Source organism: Brienomyrus brachyistius, chromosome 10, assembly GCF_023856365.1.
Source record: "Brienomyrus brachyistius isolate T26 chromosome 10, BBRACH_0.4, whole genome shotgun sequence".
NCBI lineage: Eukaryota > Metazoa > Chordata > Actinopteri > Osteoglossiformes > Mormyridae > Brienomyrus > Brienomyrus brachyistius.
The window spans coordinates 24,194,682-24,217,188 of record NC_064542.1 but is presented as its reverse complement, the minus strand read 5'-3'; the positions used below and the strand labels follow the sequence as shown (position 1 = coordinate 24,217,188).

General features: G+C 50.6%; 1 protein-coding gene across 4 annotated transcripts in view; it reads left to right on the top strand.

Annotated features, from left to right (window-relative positions):
• Positions 1–22,507, top strand: part of thoc2 (THO complex 2) — a 40,954-nt gene that overhangs the window by 4,949 nt on the left and 13,498 nt on the right. For all 4 annotated transcript variants that reach the window (XM_049027653.1, XM_049027652.1, XM_049027651.1 and 1 more), the window contains exons 6-27: positions 331–452; positions 1,082–1,215; positions 1,984–2,144; positions 3,463–3,555; positions 4,143–4,298; positions 5,381–5,553; positions 6,000–6,195; positions 6,319–6,357; positions 6,731–6,861; positions 7,073–7,174; positions 9,829–9,913; positions 10,786–10,879; positions 11,343–11,423; positions 11,935–12,031; positions 12,358–12,475; positions 13,553–13,732; positions 19,744–19,908; positions 20,298–20,573; positions 20,859–21,000; positions 21,241–21,398; positions 21,608–21,736; positions 21,946–22,077. In XM_049027653.1, coding sequence (XP_048883610.1) covers positions 331–452; positions 1,082–1,215; positions 1,984–2,144; positions 3,463–3,555; positions 4,143–4,298; positions 5,381–5,553; positions 6,000–6,195; positions 6,319–6,357; positions 6,731–6,861; positions 7,073–7,174; positions 9,829–9,913; positions 10,786–10,879; positions 11,343–11,423; positions 11,935–12,031; positions 12,358–12,475; positions 13,553–13,732; positions 19,744–19,908; positions 20,298–20,573; positions 20,859–21,000; positions 21,241–21,398; positions 21,608–21,736; positions 21,946–22,077 — 2,964 coding nt within the window. The remainder of the gene's footprint in view (positions 1–330; positions 453–1,081; positions 1,216–1,983; positions 2,145–3,462; positions 3,556–4,142; positions 4,299–5,380; positions 5,554–5,999; positions 6,196–6,318; positions 6,358–6,730; positions 6,862–7,072; positions 7,175–9,828; positions 9,914–10,785; positions 10,880–11,342; positions 11,424–11,934; positions 12,032–12,357; positions 12,476–13,552; positions 13,733–19,743; positions 19,909–20,297; positions 20,574–20,858; positions 21,001–21,240; positions 21,399–21,607; positions 21,737–21,945; positions 22,078–22,507) is intronic.

The window sequence follows — 22,507 nt, the reverse complement described above, 5'->3', positions numbered from 1 at the left end:
TTTTCACCCATTCTGTCCTCAGAGAGCGGAATAATTACTTATGGGTTATGTCTGTGTTATGCTATGTATCTTTGGTTATGTACATGGGGGGGGCAAGAATGGAAACAGGAGCTGGTTGGCAGGATGGCAGTATGCAGCTGTTGGAAGCCATCCTCTGTTTTTGAGGTTTAACCTTTTTCATTCTCCACTTTCACATTAGATTGTGCCACGTGTGCTGGGGCCGTCTAGTTATGTGGCGTTTGCGAGCTCGTCGGCCATCCCCCAAGGCCGCGGCCTTTCGGCGTGTACGCGCACACCCCCGCTCATACTGCTCTCCCCTTCATGCCTCAGTTCTTCGTGTCAGACGCTGTCCTGAAGGAGCGGCTGGATCCCGAGACACTGGAGACCCTGGGCCTCATCAAGCAGGCCCAGCAGTTCAACCAGAAGATCGTCAAGATCAAGACTAAGCTGTTGTGAGTGTGATGCTGTGTTGGGGCGTGTGGTGTCAGGAGATGACCGTCTCGGATCAGAACATCTGTTTACCTCATTTCCCTTCTTGGCAGCCTGAGAGTCATTCTGAGTGTGAAAAATCACAATGCTGTGCTTTTGCTCGACGTAGCCTTGCCTGTGTTTGGGCCTTTTGCAGACTGGCAGCTTTTGGACATGCTGGGCAGACCAGGGTGCAGAAGCTATGGATTATTTGAGCTTCAAGAATATGAGTCTCCAAAATCTGTCCTGTCTTATGTTTTTGTGTGGAGCCTGTTTCTTTGAACCTCGCTAAGTCTAGAAAGCTTCTTGTACTGCCTCAGTGCCTTGAAGTCCTGGACTTTCTGAGGGGGGGGCAGCAGTTGACAAATACACTTCATAGAAAATTGGTTTTCTCTTTTGCAGAATGAGGTCCGTAGACAAATCCCTGAGTGCTAAGCTATACTTTTCCTGTCGTCCTTCTTGAACACAGTCTGCTTCCCTGAGGTGGAATGTGTCAAGTTTCCACCGGGGTTACCTGAGATAGCAGCGCCCCCCCCTCTCTACGCCACATGCCCGTGATTTATGACTGTCTAAACGCCTGAACCCTCTGCTTTTCCTGCCCCATCTGCCACAGCTACAAGCAGCAGAAGTTCAACCTGTTACGGGAGGAGAATGAGGGCTATGCTAAGCTGATCACTGAGCTGGGTCAGGACCTTTCAGGCAGCATCACCAGCCACCTCATGCTGGAGAGCATCAAGTCGCTCATAGGTAGGGTGTCGTCAGGCGCCTCGCCTCGGTGCCATCCGCGCCTGCCGTCCGCCTTACAGCATCCTTCCCGCGTCATCCCAGGCTCTTCAGTGGCATCTCTAGAATATCTGTCCTTTACTTAAACCCAGCTTATGTTCTAATTTGAGCGTAAATCTGCAGAAAAGCCCCCTCCAGATTTCTGTAAATAAATCAGAATGATGCAGCTGTATGCCCAGCTATGTGTTATCATGGACTTCACTGTCAGTTTCCGAAACGGTACAGTGAAATCTCAGTGCTAATCGTGCATTTTTTACTCCCTCTGCTGGCCGCTGCCGTTTCCGAGATGCCGTGCGCTGCGCCCTTTGCCATGCGGCGTGCGTGTGACGGCTCTGTTAATTGCGGCTAGAGACGGCTCAAGAATAATAGATGTCAAAAGTGATTATCTTGGGTGTACCGTGTTTTTTTTTAGTCCAGGTCTGGTTATTGAGCGAATGCAGTGATCAGGCACCCGTGTCCGCCACGGTACGGACATCTGTGCCGTTTGTTTCAGCAAATGTGTGTCCTGAATGGGACATGATGAAATGTTTTGGGACTGATGCCAAAAAAATGCACCTGACAGGCTTTTGGGCTTTAAAAATAAATGAATTTCCTAATCCAAATCGTGCCGCTTGAAAAACGCTCTCTGTGAGTCATGAGGCAGCCGGGTCAGAGGTCACCCCACCCGCTGTAGAGGACAGGTGCTCTGTCACAGCCTGAGCGGTGTGATGACTTCACCTTGTCTCCCTCCAGGTTGCTTCAACCTGGACCCCAACCGCGTGCTGGACATCATCCTGCAGGTGTACGAGTGTCGCTCCGACCAGGACGAGTTCTTCCTGCCTCTCATTAAATCCTACATGTGCGAGCATCAGACTCTCTGCCACATCCTGGGCTTCAAGTTCAAGTTCCACCAGGTGAGGGAGCCCCCCGCTGGCCGTCGGTGCTTCGCCTGCACCGCAGTTGTGAAGCCTCCCACTTGCGTGTCACGACTTCCAATCCCTGGGCAGCCTCTGTGGCCCGGCCACGGGAATTAACTTTTAACTGTTATAGTGAGACTACTGGCGGCATTAAAGATCACTATCTGCCGCCCTGGATCAATGGCTGCTCCAAACAAATACCGTGCAGTATTTCAGCTCTGTAAACCTGCTGCATGTGCCGGATATCAGACTCCTGTACAATTTAGCCTCTCATTGTGGAATTGGCCACTAGCAATTTGTGACTTCAGCTTTCCTTCAGACAGGCTGTGATTCGTTTTGTTTTAGTAGAGGTCAGTTACTGTCATGCATCACTGTCATGAGCAGCTTTAATTATCATTTTAACATTTATTCCTGGTTTTTTTATGTATAATTTATAGCTGTTTACCACTTCTAGTTGCACTTAAGCTACTGACTCGAATTCAGTTTCATCTTCAGCTTATCTTGTCTTTTGACCTTTGGCGGTAATGTTCAGAATCAGCAGAAACCTATCTCTGTTATGAGTCTGAAGTGGATTGGAGTGTGGGTGGGCGGATGTCCCATATAAAGGACAGTGTAACATTCGCAGTTTCTCTCGGCCCTGAAGTCCCCGCCAGGTCATGCTGCCATTGGATTAAATCTTGCATAATTTCCCCTCCCCAATCTTTTGCTTAGCTAAGGATTCAAACTTCAGTGAGGGGCAACAGCTGTGTTTTTTCACCGGGTGTATGAGGCAGATGCAGGCCTAGCCGCTCAGATTGTTCTGGAAGCAGCACCTGCTTGCGCCTTGTCCGGGGTGCATAGCACACGCTTGTTTGGCTCTTGTTTTGACCCTAAGCGACAATCCTAAATTTTACCTGCTGGGTTTTTAAACAGAAGTGGTCCAGCTTGCATACCCTGATTAAGTACAACTGCAACATCTGCTGAGTAACTAAATACTACTTGTGATGACCGTTTTGCTTATCATGGTTTCACACTTATAACCTAAGCGTGCAGTATTTGTAATAGCTCTGTTGCCTGTTTCCAATGGAGTAGCGGGATAATCGTAATAATAGCTGGGGTGGTGTAGTGTCAGGGGGATTCCTTGTTTATTGGGTCAGAGGAACACTAGTCTGTCATTTCCATATATGTTTAGCATGGATCATGCAGGTGGGCTCTCCCTGAGCATCCTGGATACATGTCTGTTCCCTAGCTTATCTATAAAATGGCTGCCCGCATACACAATCCCCCCCCCCCCCCCCCCGCTCGCATACCAATGGTCTGCATTCCCTGTCCTCAGGAGCCTAATGGGGAGACACCATCGTCGCTGTACCACGTCGCCGCTGCTCTCCTTCAGCACAACCTCATCCAGCTGGACGACCTCTACGTGCACGTAAGCAGGCTTCCACCCCCTCCCCCGACACTACTGCCATCAGAGATGCCCCTAACCTCCTCAAAGTTAAACCGTCGAGAGTGTGGAGGTGTAGAAATCATGCGAGGGTTCGCACGTTCCAAAAAATCTCCGAGAACTCTTGCATAAGCACGGCTGCACCTGTCGATTTAAATAACGTGACGGGCATTAGCAGTGGCCTAGAACGCTTGGAATGTCATCTGGTCCCACGGCTCTCCTGGAGGATGGTGTCCACCAGGCTGCAGGCCCTGGACGTGTTACTGACCTCCCTGTCGCTGCCCTTGCCATAATCTGTCCAAATAAACATTTGTCCAGCCAGCTAGCTTTGTGTTTACAAACAACACCTTGCCAAAATTCATCTTTTAATGTCCTCCAAGATCTCAGTGGGGGCTTGGTCCCTCATTACGTGCCGTGTTTGTCACTCCAGTAATGGGAGGGGGCAGTCATGCGACTCGGTTGGATTCACGGCGCGGGGCGGTGGGCCGTCGCGTGGGTGGTGCTGCACTGGAATGCGGGCGGCCGCTTTGGCCGTGTTTTTGACGGGAAGCGCTTTGTGCCGCGGCTTCCAGCTGCTCCCCTCGGACGCCAGCATCGTGGAGGAGCATAAACGCCAGATCCTGGAGGCCAAGCAGATCGCCCGCAAGCTCAACATGGTTGTGGTGCCGTCGGAGAAGACCGAGGACAAGGAGAAAGAGAGGGAGAAAGAGGAGGAGAAGAGTGAGAAGGTAGTGCCACCGGCCCGCACACGCCGCACCCTTCCCTCACACCACCTTTTTTAGAAGTTCATGCGAGTTTCCGCAATTTTCCAAAGCAATGCATAATCCGGTTAATTAAATCATGACTACTAGAGGTCCTCTGCCCCTTATCTCTCCAAGGTCGTCGCCTTTGAATGACTTCGTCCTGCGCTGTGGCATGCCACAGAATCAGCCACGTTAAATTGAAAGCGCTAATTGTATTTATTAATGAACAGGACGAGCCCCGAATGAGCCACCAGCTGTTTGGGGCTGAGGCGTCTCTGGGGAGATGGCATTGTGCAGTGGAGGCATATTTAATATTTATTACGTTTAAACACAATCTTCCAAGCCATGACTCTGTTAATTAAAAGAAGCTGGGAAGGAGAACTTTCATGGTTTCCACCTGATGGGAAGGATTTCACTCATTGCAGCCATGTCAGCTGTGATTGACAGGCGAGAGAGCTTGTTCTTCTCTAAATGTGCTTGACCTACTGATGAGGGACAGGAATGCTGAGCTATTAATCTCCTCACCATTTAACACAGCTTGTGAAACTCCTGGACTCTTGATAAGATTAACCTCTGTGTACTTTAAGTATTTTAAAAATTTTGTGTCTTAAATCTTTGGTCGTACCTGCATATGGTGGGCACTGATTAAGCCTGGAGTTCTTGTATTAAATTGGCCTGAGAGCCAAGAGGTTGTGTGTGATTAGTTAGTCCTAACAGAGACGGGCAACACTTGAGCAGCCAAGGGTGCCGCAGTCATGAAAGGCGTGAGAGTGCCGTCGGTGGGTTTGTGTTAACATCCTGACAAACACTCAGACCCAGCTGCTGGTCCTGGCTGCTGCTCCCCTGCAGAGATTAAGTTTGCCATGGCAACCCTCTGTTCCTCTGTGAATGTCCATGATGGGTAAACGTTCTGCAGAAGATTGGCCTTGTCATGGGTTTGGTCCTTGTGCCACGAGCCTCTGAGTCATGCCAATTCCCTTCCCGTCGTGGCCTCCCTGAGTTCCGTGCACCCTGCCCTTTGTCTCCTTCCTTCACCCCTCCGCTCCGTTTACTCCCCCCCCCCCCAGCCTCCTGACAACCAGAAGCTGGGTCTGCTAGAGGCCCTGCTGTGCATCGGCGACTGGCAGCATGCTCAGAGCATCATGGAGCAGATGCCTGCCTTCTACGCCACCTCGCACAAGGCCATCGCTCTGGCTCTCTGCCAGCTGCTGCACCTCACTGTGGAACCTTTGTACCGCAGGTATGTGTGTGCAAACTCTCGCGTGGCCGCACACACACACACACACACACACTCTTCCTTAAAACAGTCACATATATCTATGGGTTTACCTTTCCACTCGGACCTTCGGTGTTCCTTATTCCGTATTTGGCCGCTCTCTCGCGGAGTCAGGCGTCCGCGGAGTCAGGCGGACGCGCTTAGGCACTCCCAAACAAGTCAACTTCACGTGCCTATCTCTCTCTGCTCCTGTGGGTGGACAAACACTGAGTCATTAGTTCCTTTATCTGTGCCCATGATTCATGCTAATTAACCTATTCTATAAATAATCCTAATTCTTCTGGTAAGAGTTTTTTTTTCTTGCAAATGAATGGAAATGGCCTAGAGGGAGGACACTGTAGGACGCGCTCGCTCCCCGGGGCCTCGCTAGTTCGTGGCTGCTCCATGACACTGAGCCTCGTCCCTCACAGAGCGGGGGTTCCCAAGGGAGCCAAGGGCAGCCAGCTGCGCCCCCTGCAGGGCGAGCGGGTGCCGCGGCCCGCCGAGACCTTCGAGGACCTACGGAGGGAGGTGTTCAGCATGCTGGGCTACCTGGGCCCTCACATGTCACATGACCCCATCCTGTTTGCCAAGGTGGTGCGGCTGGGCAAGGCCTTCATGAAAGAGGTGCGTGATGCTGGCTTCAGCAGCCCGGGCTTGGCCTGTGGGTCTCCCCCCCAGGTCTGTGTGCATCATCGCTAGGTGTCTCTCTTGCCGACATGCTCCTCACTTCCTTCACTCCCCCCACAGTACCAGAACGAGAGCAGAGCGGAGCACAAGGAGAAAATGGTAAGCGATCGTGATAAGGGGCCTCTGTGCCCCGGCCCTCGTCTGAGGCCGTGCCCTTTCTCTGGCTGCTGTCTTAAGGTTAACCGTGTGTGTTTAACATAATCTCAGCAGGGCTTTATGGCGGCGTCGATATGGTATATAACTCAGCGGCTCGGGCTGCGGGTTTGGGCACCTCAGACATTTAATGCTATGTGGGGGTGCTTTAACGCTGAAGAGCTCGCGTGTTGCCAGTGTTCTATCATCAGGCCCATAAAAGGCATAAAAATAAATCTCTTTGTGGGGGATTTATTGGCCGGCCGGCGTGCATGAGGGCGGGTGCCACGTGCCTCCGCCCCGCCCGTAAAGTTCCTCAGTCATCGCTGTGCTCTTGCAGGACACCTTGCTGAGCTGTTTCCTCAGCATCGCCGACCAGGTGCTGCTCCCTTCGCTTACCTTGATGGAGTGCAACGCCTGCATGTCCGAGGAGCTCTGGGGCCTCTTCAAGCTCTTCCCTTACCAGCACAGGTGGGTCCATCCTGTCTGCCGTCTCTCCTGGCCCCTCTACAATGGAAATACACTTGCTATGCCGTTGACCTGTGCCATGACCTTTACACGCATGATTGACGGGTGATTCGGCCTGTTCATGACAGAGCTGCCAGAGAGGATTGTGATGTGGACTTTTGGGGGATGGTTTTCCTAGGGTTGAGCCGAACTCGTTTTGCTGCTCTTTCCCCAGGTATCGACTGTACGGGCAGTGGAAGAACGAGACCTACAGCAGCCACCCGCTGCTGGTCAAAGTGAAAGCCCAGACTGTGGATAGAGCCAAGTACATCATGAAGTACGTGCGCCTGGCCCTTGCCTTTCTGAGCAGCACCCCGAGCTCTGACTGCAGCAGGCGTGAGCGCTTTCCCGGCCAGAAGCCCAGAATAAGCACAAGGTCTCGGGCGAGGAGCTGGGATTCGGTGTTCGCCGTATGACCAAAACAGAGTTTGTGTGATAATGGATGAAGGAACTTTGGCCGGGGTGGTTAGCAAAGCAGGCACTCTGATAACTCTGGGGTGTTTGCTGAAACCAGTTAAACACGCGGCCTGCTGTAGGGCTCCGTGCGGCAGTGATTGTCCTCACATGCTGTTTTAATATCCTTTTCCCGCACTGGCCGTCCTGTCTGTGTGCCGTGAATGCAGGATCGGGCCCTTTCTGATGATCTGGCAGATTGCGGAAGGCTCTGCAGCATGGAGACGTGCTCCTCAGCTCTCATCGATAAAATATGGTGTTTTGACAGAGCTGAGTGAGAGATGTGGGAGGCTGAGGGTGTGCTGGCGAGAGGCTGCCAGGAGACGTTTGTTCATTAAGAGCAATGGGCTGGCTGCATCCCACCGGGACGTGGGGGGGCTCGCTGTCGCCCATCGGCCGCTCTGCTCCAGCGTCACTCCAGCTGCCAGAGCTGGGCACGGGCTGCACCCTCCGTTCTGTGAAGCGCGGTCACCTTGTCTGGTGACACTACGAACGCGCCCCCCAGCTGCTGCTGCGCATGGAAGCACCTGTTCTGCAAGGCTGGTCGTTCATTTGCAGGGAACCCGCCGCATCCTCACCTAATCTGCAGGAAGCTCTGGGTGCTCCTTATGTGTGTCCGCTCACCCTGGGGTTGTCTGCCATGTCAGGGCGATCGCTCCCATGCCGAGATCACTCTGCCCACCTCCTCCTGCATGTCATGACAGGCCCACGCCTCCGCTGCGTGTACTGCGCGGCTGGTGCGTCGCAGTGCTCGAAGTGCCGCGCACCAACTGCCTTAACAGAGGGCCCTTTCCAGTGCTGGAGAACAGAGATGCGATGCAGCGCCTATTGGGCCAATTGGCTGCAGACCGCCAGCCCCCTTTAGTGGGGACTCCCTGGCCTAAGGGAGGCAGCAGAGCACCAGGCCTCCTATTAGCTGCCTGTGTTGGTTGGCTCCCCTCTTCCTCCATCTCCTCCTCCTCAGAGTTAATCCAAGTTGCCGGCTTCTCCCCAGTGGCATCGATAACGTGACCCTAGTGGAAACGTGCCGTGCTTCGTAAGCACTGCTCCTCCCGTTACAAGGTTTCCAGGGCCATCCAGGCCGGTGTTTGGACAAGAGCAATGATCCGGAGGGGAGGTGTGTGTGTGTGTGCGCGTGCGTGTGCCTGTGCCTGACGAGGCGCGCGCCAGGGGGTTGAAATTGGTGGGGGGGCAGGGGACACTTGGCTGTGCGCAAGCGTGGGGCGCGGCAGTGATGGAGAGCTGAGGACTGCAGTGCTGCCGCAGTGGAATTGTGGGAGCAGTGGAGCAGAAAGGGGGGATTGGCCAGCGGTGTGTGCCCCTCCTCGCACATAGCGTCTTTACAGTTTATGTTAACGTCGCGCTGTTAATCACTACCTGGGTCTGTTTTAGAAGCCGTTTGGGAGACATCATTTGTCTGCCCGCTTCCTGTATTCGGACATTTTACTGACACATGAGTTTCTGTCTGCAGTTACTGTTGACTTATAAGGGCAATGGGGGTGATTCACTGCTATTACTGGGGATCCCCCCTCCCCCACCTCCCCGGTCCCAGCTGGCCTACTGCTGTGCCGGGGAATCTTCGGCAAATCTTCTGTTTTATTGCCCCCGTAATGTATTACGTGACGTCCTAATCCAAGAGCTGGTAGCCAAATTCATTCAGCACGCTAAACCCTCTTAACGGCAGCCATGAATAACCGTTCCTCCGGACCGATGGCGAGGTTTAAAACGGCCGTTTTGGACCGGCGCTTGTCCGGGACGCAGCCTGCTCTGTGATGTCATTGCCTCAAGGGCACAGCAGACACCCTTAAAGGCTGTGTTTACACAAGCCTGTGTGCAGATAGTTCCCGTAAGCAGCCGTGGCGAATGTAAACGTGCCCCCCACCCCACCCCACGCGCCGTGACTTCATTACCCGCCGATGAATCATGAGCCTTTATTAGAGCGTTAAGCAGAGCGCTAATGCCTCCTGTTGTGGGGCAGTGCAGGAGGCTGGAGCCGCAGTCGGCCTCATGCAGCATGTTAAACAGCATGGGGACCCGCATTGTTGAGGGGGTGGGGCCAGGAGACGCAGGCAGCCCTGTGCAGGGCCGTCGCCCACAACACGCCGTGCTGATCCAGTGATTATCTGGGATTCCTGACGCGCTTCACTTTGTCTCACTCCCTGAAAAGCCCCCCTTTGTGGCAGTTTGCTGCTGCCCATTATCAGTGCTCTGTCAGTCTGTTTCCTGTACTCCGCCGTACTCGTCAGTGTTCCTGAAAGGTTCCCTGCTACGCTTCTGGAGCCTTTTGTCATGAATCACACACCTCTGTCACGTCTTTGCTTGTGTGTCGCCCCCGGTCATGATTCTGTAGGAAGTTTTCAGTGTCTGTGTTGAAGTTTGCACTTGGCTGGCTTCATGTTAGCCCTGTTAGCATCTGTAGTGTCATCAGGGACGCAGTCTGCTTAATCGCCCCCCCTGTCACCGTTTCCTCTCTTGCAGGCGGCTGACCAAGGAGAATGTGAAGCCCTCCGGACGGCAGATCGGCAAGCTGAGCCACAGCAACCCCACCATCCTGTTTGACTACGTAGGTGCCTCCGGGGGCCTTGCGCGCTTTAAGCAGGGTTGGCGTCAGTCCCCAGCTATATGGCCCGTGTGACCTTGCTGTTTGACAGGCTCCTCGGTAGCAACTGGGCCAGTGTATCGGCTCCGTAATCCAGTTTTTATCTGCTCTGGAATGTTAATAATCTAATCTCTGGAAATGAACGTGACCCGGTTTGCATGCAAGCCTCAGTCGCCACCCGTCAGCCCGGTTAACTCCGTGCCCAGAACTCGCAATCCTGCAGAAACGGAACCGGTGCTTTGACTGACTGACTTCAGTGGCGCTGCTTCAAAAGCATTATCTTTCAGACGAATCTGTCTCTCACAAAGGATGGGGAGAATAAAAGTCTATGGTGAGGGGAGACTTTGTTGTCGCGTCAGAGACTCAAGCCGACTGCAGAACATGGCGACGTCGCCCGTTCCAAGGGCTGCTTCTTGGCAAAGCAGAGAACTTGTGCGAGGGTGGATTTTAAAATTTATTTTCTTGCCCTCCTCCTCGTACTCTCTCGCAGTGTGTCTCCGTGTTGCCTGACAGAAGCTCGGTTGTCAGGGGAGACAAGTCGAGTGGTACAGCACAGAGAATTCTTTCGTGGTGGTGTCGGCGATATCGGCGAGGACCCGTGCTTGCTTTCTGCATGATGCCATACCGCCATCATGATTGTTGACCCAGCTGTGGTCCGGACAGGCTCTGCTTCATTAGTTCTCGAACCTCCTGAGGTCCAGCACTGGCAGCTTGTAACGCATCTACAGCATATAGATTTGTGCCCAAAACCGGGCCTTGGTTTGGAAAGGCAGGAGCCAAATTCCTACATGGCTGACCTTCATTTCTTTATTTTCTTGTTTTTTTTCCTTTTCCAGATTCTGTCACAAATTCAGTGGTACGACAACCTCATCACGCCAGTGGTGGACTCGCTGAAATACCTCACTTCGCTCAACTACGATGTGCTGGCGTGCATCCTTTCAGTGTGTGTGTGTGGGGGGGCAGCTTGCCTGTTTTTGTTGCCTGGGAGGGAATTGTGTGACGGGGGGATATTCGCCGCCTTGTCCTGACAGTCACATCGCCACGAGGCGCCAGCACTAAATGAGCACGCGTGGGTGGGCACGCCGGCTTTCTGAAACGTGGGCCTATCTCCTCGGACATGCCAGCCGGTAATGGGAGACCTTTCAGGGCCAGTAGCCCTGACTTTACGGGTTCCATTAAGGACAGGCTAAACAGAAATCAGCATAGCTAAGCTCTTGCTTTTATATTGTCTGCTTCAAAAAAGTTTTCTGGGGTTTGCTGGTCATGCGTTTCCGCTTGCTGGGCAGTTTGTCTCTGTGGTCAGGTCTAAGCCGGACAGGCTGTACCTGCTTTGGGGCAGCTGGAGAGGCGGACTGTGACCCACAGCATTGTGACCCTTAACCCCAGTCCTCAGACTGCATCATCGAGGCGCTGGCCAACCCCGAGAAGGAGAAGATGAAGCACGATGACACCACCATCTCATCCTGGTTGCAGAGTGAGTCATCGTCCTGTCATTTGCTGAAGCGGCCGGCACCAGATATCGTGATTTTCATTAGCAGACATGTAACCAGTCCAGAGTGCGATCTGGTTACGCAGCTACAGTGCTGACTGCCCCCCCCTCCCCAAATCCCGCTACCGGCCGCCATTTGGTCGTCACATATCTACCGACAGGATGGGTGGGTGCAGCTCTTCTCCCACAGCTAACTAACCTGGGCCGGGCCGATCCGGAATCACGCAGGCGCTAAATTATCTGTGCTGCTGGAATAATGGAATTTCAGCTCATGGCTGCGGATTGTTTTCTGCACTGCTGCTTGTGTGTCCACGGCGCCGGTCTGACGTGGGCAGTTCTGCCCACCTGGCTGGGTTTTTCCTGAGCCGGTGCTGGCAGCCGGCACACGCCGATGCATCCCTCACGCAAGCCGGGTCTGTCACCGGGACCAGCGGTGCTGCCGCCATCGCTTCCAGCTGGACCCCAGTGCAGTTGCGTGTCTGTATGTTGTCTCCAGGTCTCGCCAGCCTCTGCGGGGCTGTTTTCAGGAAGTACCCCATCGAACTGGCCGGCCTCCTGCAGTACATCACCAATCAGCTGAAGGCGGGCAAGAGGTATGTGCTGAAGGGGGGGCTGCTGGGGGTGGGAACAATGCCGAGCCTGTCACTCACCAGATGGGGAGGAAACAAAGGGCATAGACATTCCCTGACCCAACCTGCTTATCAAACTCCCTGTTTATCACCCCCCCCCCAAAAAAAAACAAACAAGCCCCGTGACACTGTTGTCATCGCAGATCCTGACAGTTGCAGCATGAATTATTCAGAGTTGAGCAGTACTTCTCCCTGCATCTCCTTTGTTGTGTGTCCTGAAGATCTGTCTCTTTCCCTGATGATACCTGTGTGTGTCTCTCTCTCTCACCCACCCCTCCACCCCCCACCAGTTTTGATCTGTTGATCCTGAAGGAGGTGGTCCAGAAGATGGCGGGGATTGAGATCACCGATGAGATGACTGTGGAGCAGCTGGAGGCGATGACTGGTGGGGAGCAGCTGAAAGCAGAGGTAGGGGGGCTTTCTCTCCCCACCCTCTACATTGCCTGGCTTGTGGGTGTGCTGGATAAAAAAACTGCAAATTTTTCTGGTGTCATAATTTTCCTGGTTGCAGATTTAAAAAAAACTGAAACACTTATGGTCATCCATGAGCTGTTATGTATGTGATTGGCGTTGAAGAATGTCGGCAGTTGGAAATCATGTGTTAAAATTAAGTTGCAAAAATGGGTTTATTTTCTGTGGAGCGGAGCTGAGTAGGATATCGGGAGATATTTTCAGGTGGAACACTTGAGGTCCACAGGGCAGCAATGCTCTCCTCCCTGGCAGACGTTCAGCGTAGGTTCTTGGCGTGAACATTTTCTCTCTCGCCCAATCCTGTAATATACTTGGATGCTTCTCCATTGATGCCCAGTAAGTGAGAGGTGTAGTCCCTGTACAGTCTGCCTGGTCAGGGAAGCACAGCAGGCAGTGTTTACTTTGCTCACTACCGCCTCTGGAGTTGGGTGTAGCCCTGCCGGGACGCAGCCCCCCCCCCCCCCCCCCCCCGTGAGTCAGTGGTGCAACTCGCTGTCCAGCAGTACAGCTCTCCGTCTCTATGGCTCTGTCCGTTTTATTTTCTTTCTTTCATCCATCTGTATATTTGCAGGGATAAACGGCTCTTTGTCCCAAAACACCATATTCTGCAGCAGTCCTGCAATATTGCCAGCCCTTCAGTAGTCATTTTGTGTTTTTGTTGCTTTACGTCTTTTGATTCGTGTCTCCCCCATACTCGGTCTTTCAAAGTCCTTTTGATGTTTCCTACTGTTCTCTGTATTGATGCCGTGTTCCATCCATTATGTCTGATTTAAACCTGTGCACCTCCGATTTCTGACTTGTTTTGTAAATTTACTGCAAATAGAAGTAAAACACTCCTCCCAGCCCCCAACCGTGCAGTGCGTTTTGGTTCTGAAACACGCATGTGGAGCTGTGTCTTCCAGCAAGTGAAGACTCATTAATACTTGGATTTGTACGTAGATCTCCACGGGGGTGTCCGGCAGGGTGCCACCAGAGTGTCGCAACCAAGCCTGTCGCTTGATCTTTTGTCGGCAGGGTGGCTACTTCGGCCAGATCAGAAACACCAAGAAGTCCTCCCAGAGGCTGAAGGAGGCACTGCTGGATCATGAACTGGCGCTGCCTCTCTGCCTGCTGATGGCCCAGCAAAGGAACGGCGTCATCTTCTCCGAAGGGGGCGAGAAGCACCTCAAGCTGGTGGGGAAGCTCTACGACCAGGTACATGCCCACGTCGTCTCTGCGCCCGGAGGCTCCTGGGGAGGGAAGGGGAGGGGAGGGGAGCACTTGCTGACTGTAATATTTATTTTCTGTGCCTGCTCTGGGAAATCAGTTTCTCTAAGGTCCTGTAATAAATTTATTTGCCAGCTGAGTCATTTTGTGCCGACTGCTTTAAGTTGCTGAAATCGCACCAGTGTTAAGTTCAGCTTCACACTGTAACTCCCTTGTTGTAACACGTAAGTCATTGTGGGTAGAGGCAGCAGCTGAGTAGGTGAGTGCGACTTCCTGCTTCTTTGGCGACAGTAGTTTCCGGGTGCCGACAAGGTTGTTTTGTACTTGTAAGTATCTGCGGCGCTTATTCTGGCTGAACTCTGTGATCTGAGCCGCTGCCGTTCGGTCCGCCGGAGGGAATCGGCGACGTCGCATGCCACAGCGTCCCTTCCTTTCCGGTGAAGAGTCCAGCCGCGAGGCGTCAGTTCGGCACCGGGTGTGTGTGATAGCCCCTTGTCTCCACATCCTTTCATATTGAAATGACAAGCTCAGTCGCTGGAAGTAACAATCAGCAGGGCACCGAGCATTTAACAGGAGCCCTGTGTGTATCATGGGGGGCGGTGGAGGGGCTTTCTTCCTGCCTCTCCCTGAATGGTTCCAAATTGAGCTTTTCTGATTAAAAATCAGTCCCATTGCTACTCTGAATTGTCCAGATAATTAGGTAAGATGCACCAGTGAAGGACCACCCCCAAATTTTCTTGTTGATTCAGGCTTTTACTTAACATGAGATACTGCTGCCCCCCCTCACATTTATTGCCCGTGCCTGGAAATCTTCAAGATAACATTTCGTTATGTCAACGTGGGAGAGATCCTTCTGCGCTGTGACTGCATGACTTGCGCACCGGCCAGCCTGCACCTTTTAAAGCTGGTTTTGTCCATTGACAGTGTCTCACAGCTCTTAATTCGAACATTTAACCCAGAAGCACTTTCAGGTGAAGTAGACTTCTGCTTTTCCAGGATGACCGGCAGGTGTCCAGCATCAGCAGCTCCCCAGGGGCTCTGTGCCCTCGCTGCCAAGCCCAAGTGCTGCTCTTCAAAACCGGTTGTTGTGTGTTTTTTGTGAAATGTGTGATGAGAGCTGGCCAGTAGGATCACACGACCTGGCGCAGCAGCAGCCCTCATTGAGAGCGCTATAACACCTTTGGAGGTATCAGCCTGCCATCTGCTCTCTTTATGGACATCTTTCCCCATTATTAAAAATAATGGCTTTTATTTTCACCTTCCCGGGCACTGCTGACGAAAGGTGTCCTTACAGTATTATGTTTGTGTTTGCATTATTCGTAATTCAAGGACTGAAGTTTCATTTCATATTACTTAACTCCACTTCTGCTTTTGACAAGTGTCGGCCTACAGAACGTAATTTCACAGAAGGAAGCCAAGTGTAGCAGTAGCTTCAGAGCGGCCGCTATGGTACTGGAGCAGTAGCTTTTTCCAACTTGGGTCTTGGGTGCATATATTTTGCAGGGCTCCTGAATGCGGCCAAATTGTCGCATATGCCACCATTTATCCAGAGTTAAAATTTCACGTGGTTGTATCCGTGTGAGTGTATGCTGATGATTACGATGTTTTACTCTGACTCGGGTGCTGCGTCATTAAATGAGCGAAATAATCCCTTTAGCTATGATGTTAGCGTGTTCCAAAAATGAAGCGGTCCATAGCTGATTATTTTATAAGACAAACTGAGATGAGAGGAGGAGGCCAGTATGGAGTGAGCCGAATTGAGGTATAGAGGAGGGTTGGACGATGTCTACCCAAGTGGCACATGACATTGGGATGGATAGTAACGTCGGAGGTGTGGTGTCGTATAAAGGGTCTGTACATTTTTATATAATTTTTTTGCATTTTTAAAATGACTTTATAAGGTCATTAAGTGCTTCTACTTTTTGCACATTTGAACCTTTCACAGTCCGGCTCACCCAGACTTTCCTTACCTTTACTTCATATAACCTGCCTCACGTCTCAAATGCTTAAGTACTTGCGCTTGTTTTGAGTGCGTAAGTGGATGCACAGTTAAATTTGCATGGCCAAAAAGGGCTTACAATTTATAATAACTATCAGAAATGAAGTCAAACGGGAGAGTTCACTCTGTAGGTAACTTTTTTTTTTTTTATAAATCCTCAGTTTTGTTACAGAAAAACTGATCCTCAGATTTATTGAGGCAGGTGCAAAGAAGGTAGATTTAAAAATGATTTTTGTATGCAGGCCTAACAAAGAAGCACAGACATGGGGGAGGGGGTGTTGACAGGGGAGGGTCCAATGCTGGCTCAACACCGTGATATAAGTGACGATGAGAGTGCAGATGCAGAGAGGGAGAGAGCAACTGAGCCAGTGCAAAATAAATATTGCATCCATCAATAATATCACACTGCACCGAAAAATGGGCTGCGACCAACTGAGAGGTGGTGCCGCACCAGTGCTTCCACCGGAAAAATCTGGAGCCCTGTTTTGTTTGAATGCTCATGTAGTTTCTCTTGCTTTTAAAATGACAAACATTTGAAACGGTAAATATGTAGCTGCTTAATGACCTAATTATTCACTGTTGGAGGCCTGGACAGTGATGGGCAGAAGGAAAGTTGTTTTGTTTGAGGTGTTCTGAGGTGTCCAGCTTTTCATTCCCCCCCCCCCCCCCCCAAGGGCCCATTGGATGATGGATTCTGCGTAATCACTTTTGCCAAAACCTATGGCGAAACTGATTGGTCAATCTAGGAGGCCGGTTATTCACTTAAGATTTTTCTTAACCAGGTGAAATGAACTGGAGCATTTACTTTGATCAAACTTTAAGAAGCTTGTAGAATTTCTGATTTGTTTGTCTACCAGAAACTAGCCGGGTTGTACTAAATGTTAAGAAAATAGCAGTAGGCTGTTCTGTGTTGACAGTGTTCTTTCGGAGGTGTAAACTCCTTGGGTATGACACACATTCATTAAACCCACGTACAGCAGGCCGCTCGCGATTTCATATTTGTACGATAATGACAATATTCTTTAGTTTTTTCATATCCTATTTTACTTTCTTATGAGACGCAGTGTGAAGGGAGATGTGGGATCAGAGCCCATAGAGCAGTTTCCGGGCTTAAGGCCCTTCCTCAAAGGTACGATATGATCCTCCCCCGGCCATGAGATTTGATCAGATGACTGTCCAATCAATACACAGTCCTGTTCCTCAGGTTTTCCCAAACGAGAGTAGAAAATGATGATGTTCAGATGTGACAGCTTTGCCCTGCAAAATATTAAAATTCCCTGGAAATTTTGTTGTATTAAACGGACACCACACTGAATGACCCAGCCAAGTAATGGTGCTACATACTTTCTTGGCAGGTGTTTATGTGATAGTTAGTGGAGTTTTTTCTATTTAAATATAAATGAAAAACGGGGTTTCTGCTTGTTAAGAAAAGGTTTCATAGTGTCACTTCTTTGCAGAGTGTCTCGAGATTGGTTGTTTTGTACTGTATACATTTATAGTTTGGACCTTTATTTCTGGGTCCAGGTATGAGGCACTGCAGGATCATCCCTCAAAAGCACAAATTGTAACTGTCCTCAACTTTCCGACACTGCCCTTTGCAGCTGTTCTTTTCAATTTTCTGCTTTGATAAAATCCCCTTGGTCCCCTTTTGTGGAGAAGCGGAAATCAGTTCAGATTTGAGACTCCAGATTGCTGATTGGATCAGCTCTCAGAGACAGATATACCATTCATTTCTCCCTCTTCTCTGGGACAGGATCTGCTGAATGCAGACACTGTCATCTTTTATGCAATGTTTGAACACCCTGGACCTGTTTAGGAAGCTAAAAAGCAGTTCAGAGGCAGGAAAGTGTTCAACACCGATACACAAAACAAATGTATGGTATTAATCTTTCATGAAGGTTATTGCATACGAATTGCGTCTGTAATGCTGAATGGCTCTCACAGCACATTGTGTTTGTACAAATGGGGATTACGGCCCCAGAGTCATTTTAAAATAAGGTAGTAAGGTGTTCATTAAATATTCATGCACAATCTATGGGAATGGATGTAATTGTTTGTCAAACTTCAGTGCATAGCCATTTCTGTGAAGGAGGCCACGTGATTGGATGCCTTTTCTGATATGCCAATATTGACAATGTACTAAAAAAATCCCAACAAAGGCCTGGCTGGGGCCCTGTGTACTACCGCCGACAACATGGAAGCAAACAGGATTCTCTCTCATATGGTAAAATATACGGGCACTTTCTATCAAGCTTTGACCAAAACTAATAAGGTGTGTGTGTGTGTGTGCAGCGTTTTTCAAGTATCTCCACATGAAAATAGAGGACATAACTTGTTAGGAGTAATTAATTCCATTAGGGACACGAGATTAATCAACACCCACTCGGCCAGCCTCCAGGACAGTACCTGCTTGTCTCTTATGATTCAGACGGCCTCGGCGCTTCAGAGCTGAAACGCTCTTCTTCACCACCCCTTAGCGGAGTAATTAAGCGCTCTTTCGGGCGGCCGAACAGCAGCAGATGGATGAGTGGGCACTGCTGAGGGAGAGCGAGACAGATTAAGTGATGCATCTGCATTGTGTCCAGCATCATCAGCACAATATTTTCTGTCCCTTTTTGGGCTGCTCCCAGGCCGCGAGCGGCACGCTTCCCATGTAAAGTCTGTGATTTTGTTGTTTTGTTTCTCTTTTGAGGCAGTTGATGTGAGAGGGTTACTTAGGAAAGCAGGCTGCTACTTATCTCCCGCCTTCATACATTCGGTTATATTTTGTGTTCCAAGATCTGCTTTAATTGAGGAAGGATGCTTTGAAACACTTGAAACAGTGCAAAGGTTTAAGCTAATTCTGTTTACCTAAAGTCATGTTGGGAGGTCTATAGAGAAACTATGGTGTGTTTTCAGACCAGCAGATCATATATCGCTAAAATCCGAGTGTCTTTTACGTCCATTGTCGCCTGCTGTGCTTCTGCTCTTTAAATGCCCTGGATTTGAGCACCTTGGTGGTTTGAACGTTACCTGATGACTTGACTGTACTTTATATTCAGATATCAGATCTTAAGATCTTAAAAGAATGAAAGCCGTCGGCCTTGTCATTCATTGTTTAAGATTACAAAAGACCTGTTATGCATTGTAAGTGATTTTTGTGGCCTTTTTTCAAACAGCCTGGGGGAATGGCAAATTGGCATAGGGGTGTCATATATGCTGTGAGCCTATTCAGGATTGATCTTGTCCCTGGAAAAAACTTGATCCTTGTGGTGATAGATGTTCTAACTGGACAGTTAGAACATTTAGAACATTTAATCGGACCCAGTTAGAACATTTAGTTCTAACTGGGTCCGATTAGGCATTCTTCCTGAACTGTTTCTGGTCACCCAACTTGGTGGTTGGTGACCCAACTTGTGGTCACCCAACTTTTCACTGTCAAGGTGTTTTCTCTGGCTACCATTTTTCCTGGTTTTGGAAAACAATCTGGCGAGACAACTAGTGAGTGACGATGGATTTAAGTGGGCACGGCAGGAAACTTCCTTATATTGACAAAGCTGTTGGTGCTTGTGTGAAGCATTCTGTGTAAACAGTCATTTTCATTGGACGTAGACAGCATTCACTGACCCTGGCCTGTAGAGTTTGCTCACGAAGCCGATTCACAGGTGAGAACTTTTGATGTCACTTGATTTTAGTTTTAGCCCTTAATTTAGGAAAAGCCCTCTTATTTCCCCTGGGTATTCCTCTTACGGTCATGTTTCTTCGGCTTGTCCTCGCGTTGCAATGCCGAGGCAGGGAGGGGGCTCCGAGGAGCTGAAGTCAGGGTGCTTTATTTTTGCATTATGTTGAGTCAGGGGAGTAGTGATGGATGAGTTTAATAAATCGATGCCAAGTCTACAAATAAATAAAGAATTAGGCAGGTATTTATTAAGAACCTGTATAGCCAACATTAAGCACGCTTTTGCTGAACTTGTTAATGATATGGGTTCCACCCTCCCCTCCTCTGCTCCAAATGTTTCAGTGCCATGACACGTTGGTCCAGTTTGGTGGCTTCCTGGCCTCCAACCTGAGCACGGAGGATTACATCAAGCGCGTGCCCCCCGTGGATGTCCTGTGTAACCAGTTCCACACGCCCCATGACGCCGCTTTCTTCCTGTCCCGGCCCATGTACGCCCACCAGATACTGGTAAGGGGGCTCCCAGTCTTCCTCTCTCCAACATGGTGTCCATTCTCTCCCAGCGACCTCCTTCCAGTTCAGGGTCTCGGAGCAAAATAACCCACCTGCCCAAACCCACTTTGTGCTCTGAAAACCTTTTCTTTCCTGGTACAAAGTGTTGTCTTTTCGCTCTGTTGTGACGGCCTTTCTCATAAAATGCTACACATGTCCCCCCCCCTCCCCCCTATCTTATAGTGCTTTCAGGCTTGCTTTTACGCCTGTGTGTTCATAAATGCAGCTGGCCAACCTCTTGTCTACTTATAAACCAAATGCAAGGACAAGGTGTGATCTATACCGGTAATACTTAAAAGGGGCCTTGCTTTCTGTGCTTTTTTTTGCTGCTCCCATGTCGTTTGAAGTCCAAGTACGACGAGCTGAAGAAGGCAGAGAAAGGCAATCGGCAGCAGCAGAAAGTGCACAAGTACATCACCGCCTGCGAGCAGGTGATGGCGCCGGTGCACGAGGCGGTGGTATCGCTGCACCTACCCAAGGTGTGGGATGATCTGAGGCCCCAGTTCTACGCCACCTTCTGGTCGCTCACCATGTACGACCTGGCCGTGCCCCATAACGCCTACGACCGGGAGGTCAACAAGCTCAAGGTGCAGATGAAAGCCATTGATGAGAACCCCGAAATGGTACGCTTGCCCCATCCGTCCGAAGTGCTTTGCACCAGTGTTCTGCAGAATGACCTTCACATGGTTATCAGAGAAATGATGATAATCTTAAATGATTGGTGCCTCGGCCTTAAGTTTTTTTTTTTCTTCTTCCAGTTAAAAAGTTTTTTTTCCCTTTTCTGAATCCAAGATGGCCCACTTGCCACGGTGGCAGACTTAAGCAGTCAGTGCTTTGTGCTGTTTACAGGCAGTTTATACTCAGGCAGACCTGCTTCCCACAATAGTGATGCGTTATAACCCTTGCAGCCCATGAACAAGAAGAAGAAGGAGAAGGAACGCTGCACGGCCCTGCAGGACAAGCTTCTGGAGGAAGAGAAGAAGCAGCTGGAGCATGTGCAGAGGGTCCTTCATCGCCTCAAGCTGGAGAAGGACAACTGGCTGCTGGCCAGTAAGTCTGCACCCTCTCCCACCCCCCCCACCAGTGCTGTAGGGAACTCTGGGACTTTCAGTGGCTACGCAAAGAAGCCTTCGACCCCAAACGGTTACTTCAGACACTTGGAGGCGCTCGGATAGCGCAGACTGCATTTTCATTAGGAAGCTCTGCCTTCATAACGCAGCAGATGAGACAGTCTGGATCCTCCTTGTCTCCTCTCTGGTATTTAAGGCTATTTCTCTTTCTCGCCAACAGAGTCCACCAAGAACGAGACAATCACCAAGTTCCTACAGCTGTGTGTCTTCCCTCGCTGCATATTCTCAGCCATGGACGCGGTCTACTGCGCTCGCTTTGTGGAGCTGGTGCACCAGCAGAAGACCCCTAACTTCTGCACTCTGCTCTGCTATGATCGAGTGAGTCCCATCCCCCCCTCCCGACATCAGCCTCTGTGCCAGTCTCAGCGTCTCTCCAGCTTTCAGGGTGTGATTCTACTCTTTTCCAAGCCTCCTTTTTAGCAGCTTTCTTGATTTTAATTCTCTTTGAGTCTCTCGCTACTCTTGCTCTTTCCCGTAAGCGCAGTGGGCGGCTCAGTGAGCCGCGCTCACACCTCTGGTCCTTGCAGGTGTTCTCCGACATCATCTACACGGTGGCCAGCTGTACGGAGAACGAGGCGCGTCGCTACGGCCGATTCCTGTGCTGCATGCTGGAGACGGTGACCCGATGGCACAGCGACCGCGCCATCTACGAAAAGGTAGTGTCCCCTTTAAGGAGGCGCGCAGACCCTTCCCAGGAGGCTTGGTGTCTCTGTGTCTGCAGCCATCATGTTTGCAAAGACAGCGAATGACTAGCAGCTTCCTACAGTTATGAGTCTCATGCGAATCAATGAATGTGAAGATCGTGTCTCTGATGGAAGCTTGTCGATGTGTAAACTTGGCTTTCGCCCTGTGTTTTCCACGTCAGGAGTGCGGCAATTACCCAGGGTTCCTCACCATCTTCCGAGCCACCGGCTTTGATGGTGGGAATAAGGCTGACCAGCTGGACTACGAGAACTTCAGACATGTCGTTCACAAATGGCATTACAAATTAACGAAAGTGAGTCTGTGCTGCTGGAATGGTTTCGGAAGAATTCCGATAAGTAAAACGGCACAGTTTATGTGCTAAAGACTATCGCAGTTTAATGCAGGGGTCTCCAACTCCGGCCCTGGAGAGCCGCTGTCCAGTAGGTTTTCTATCCTACCCGGCTTCTGATGAGCCACACCTGCTCTCAGGCAAATGCCAGGCACAGGTGTGGCCATCCAGAAGCTGGGTAGGATAGAAAACCTGCTGGATAGTAGCTCTCCAGGTCCGGAGTTGGAGACCCCTGCTTTAAAGTGTAGTAAATAAAAGGTAAGTAAGCAGTGTTGGATTGGCACCAGGACAAGGCCTGTTTTCAGTGAGGTACATAGGTATGGACTCCAGCAGGTGGTGAAAGCTGTTTCTGCTACACGTAGTTGGAAAGCACGTGACGTAACATTTGGCCGGC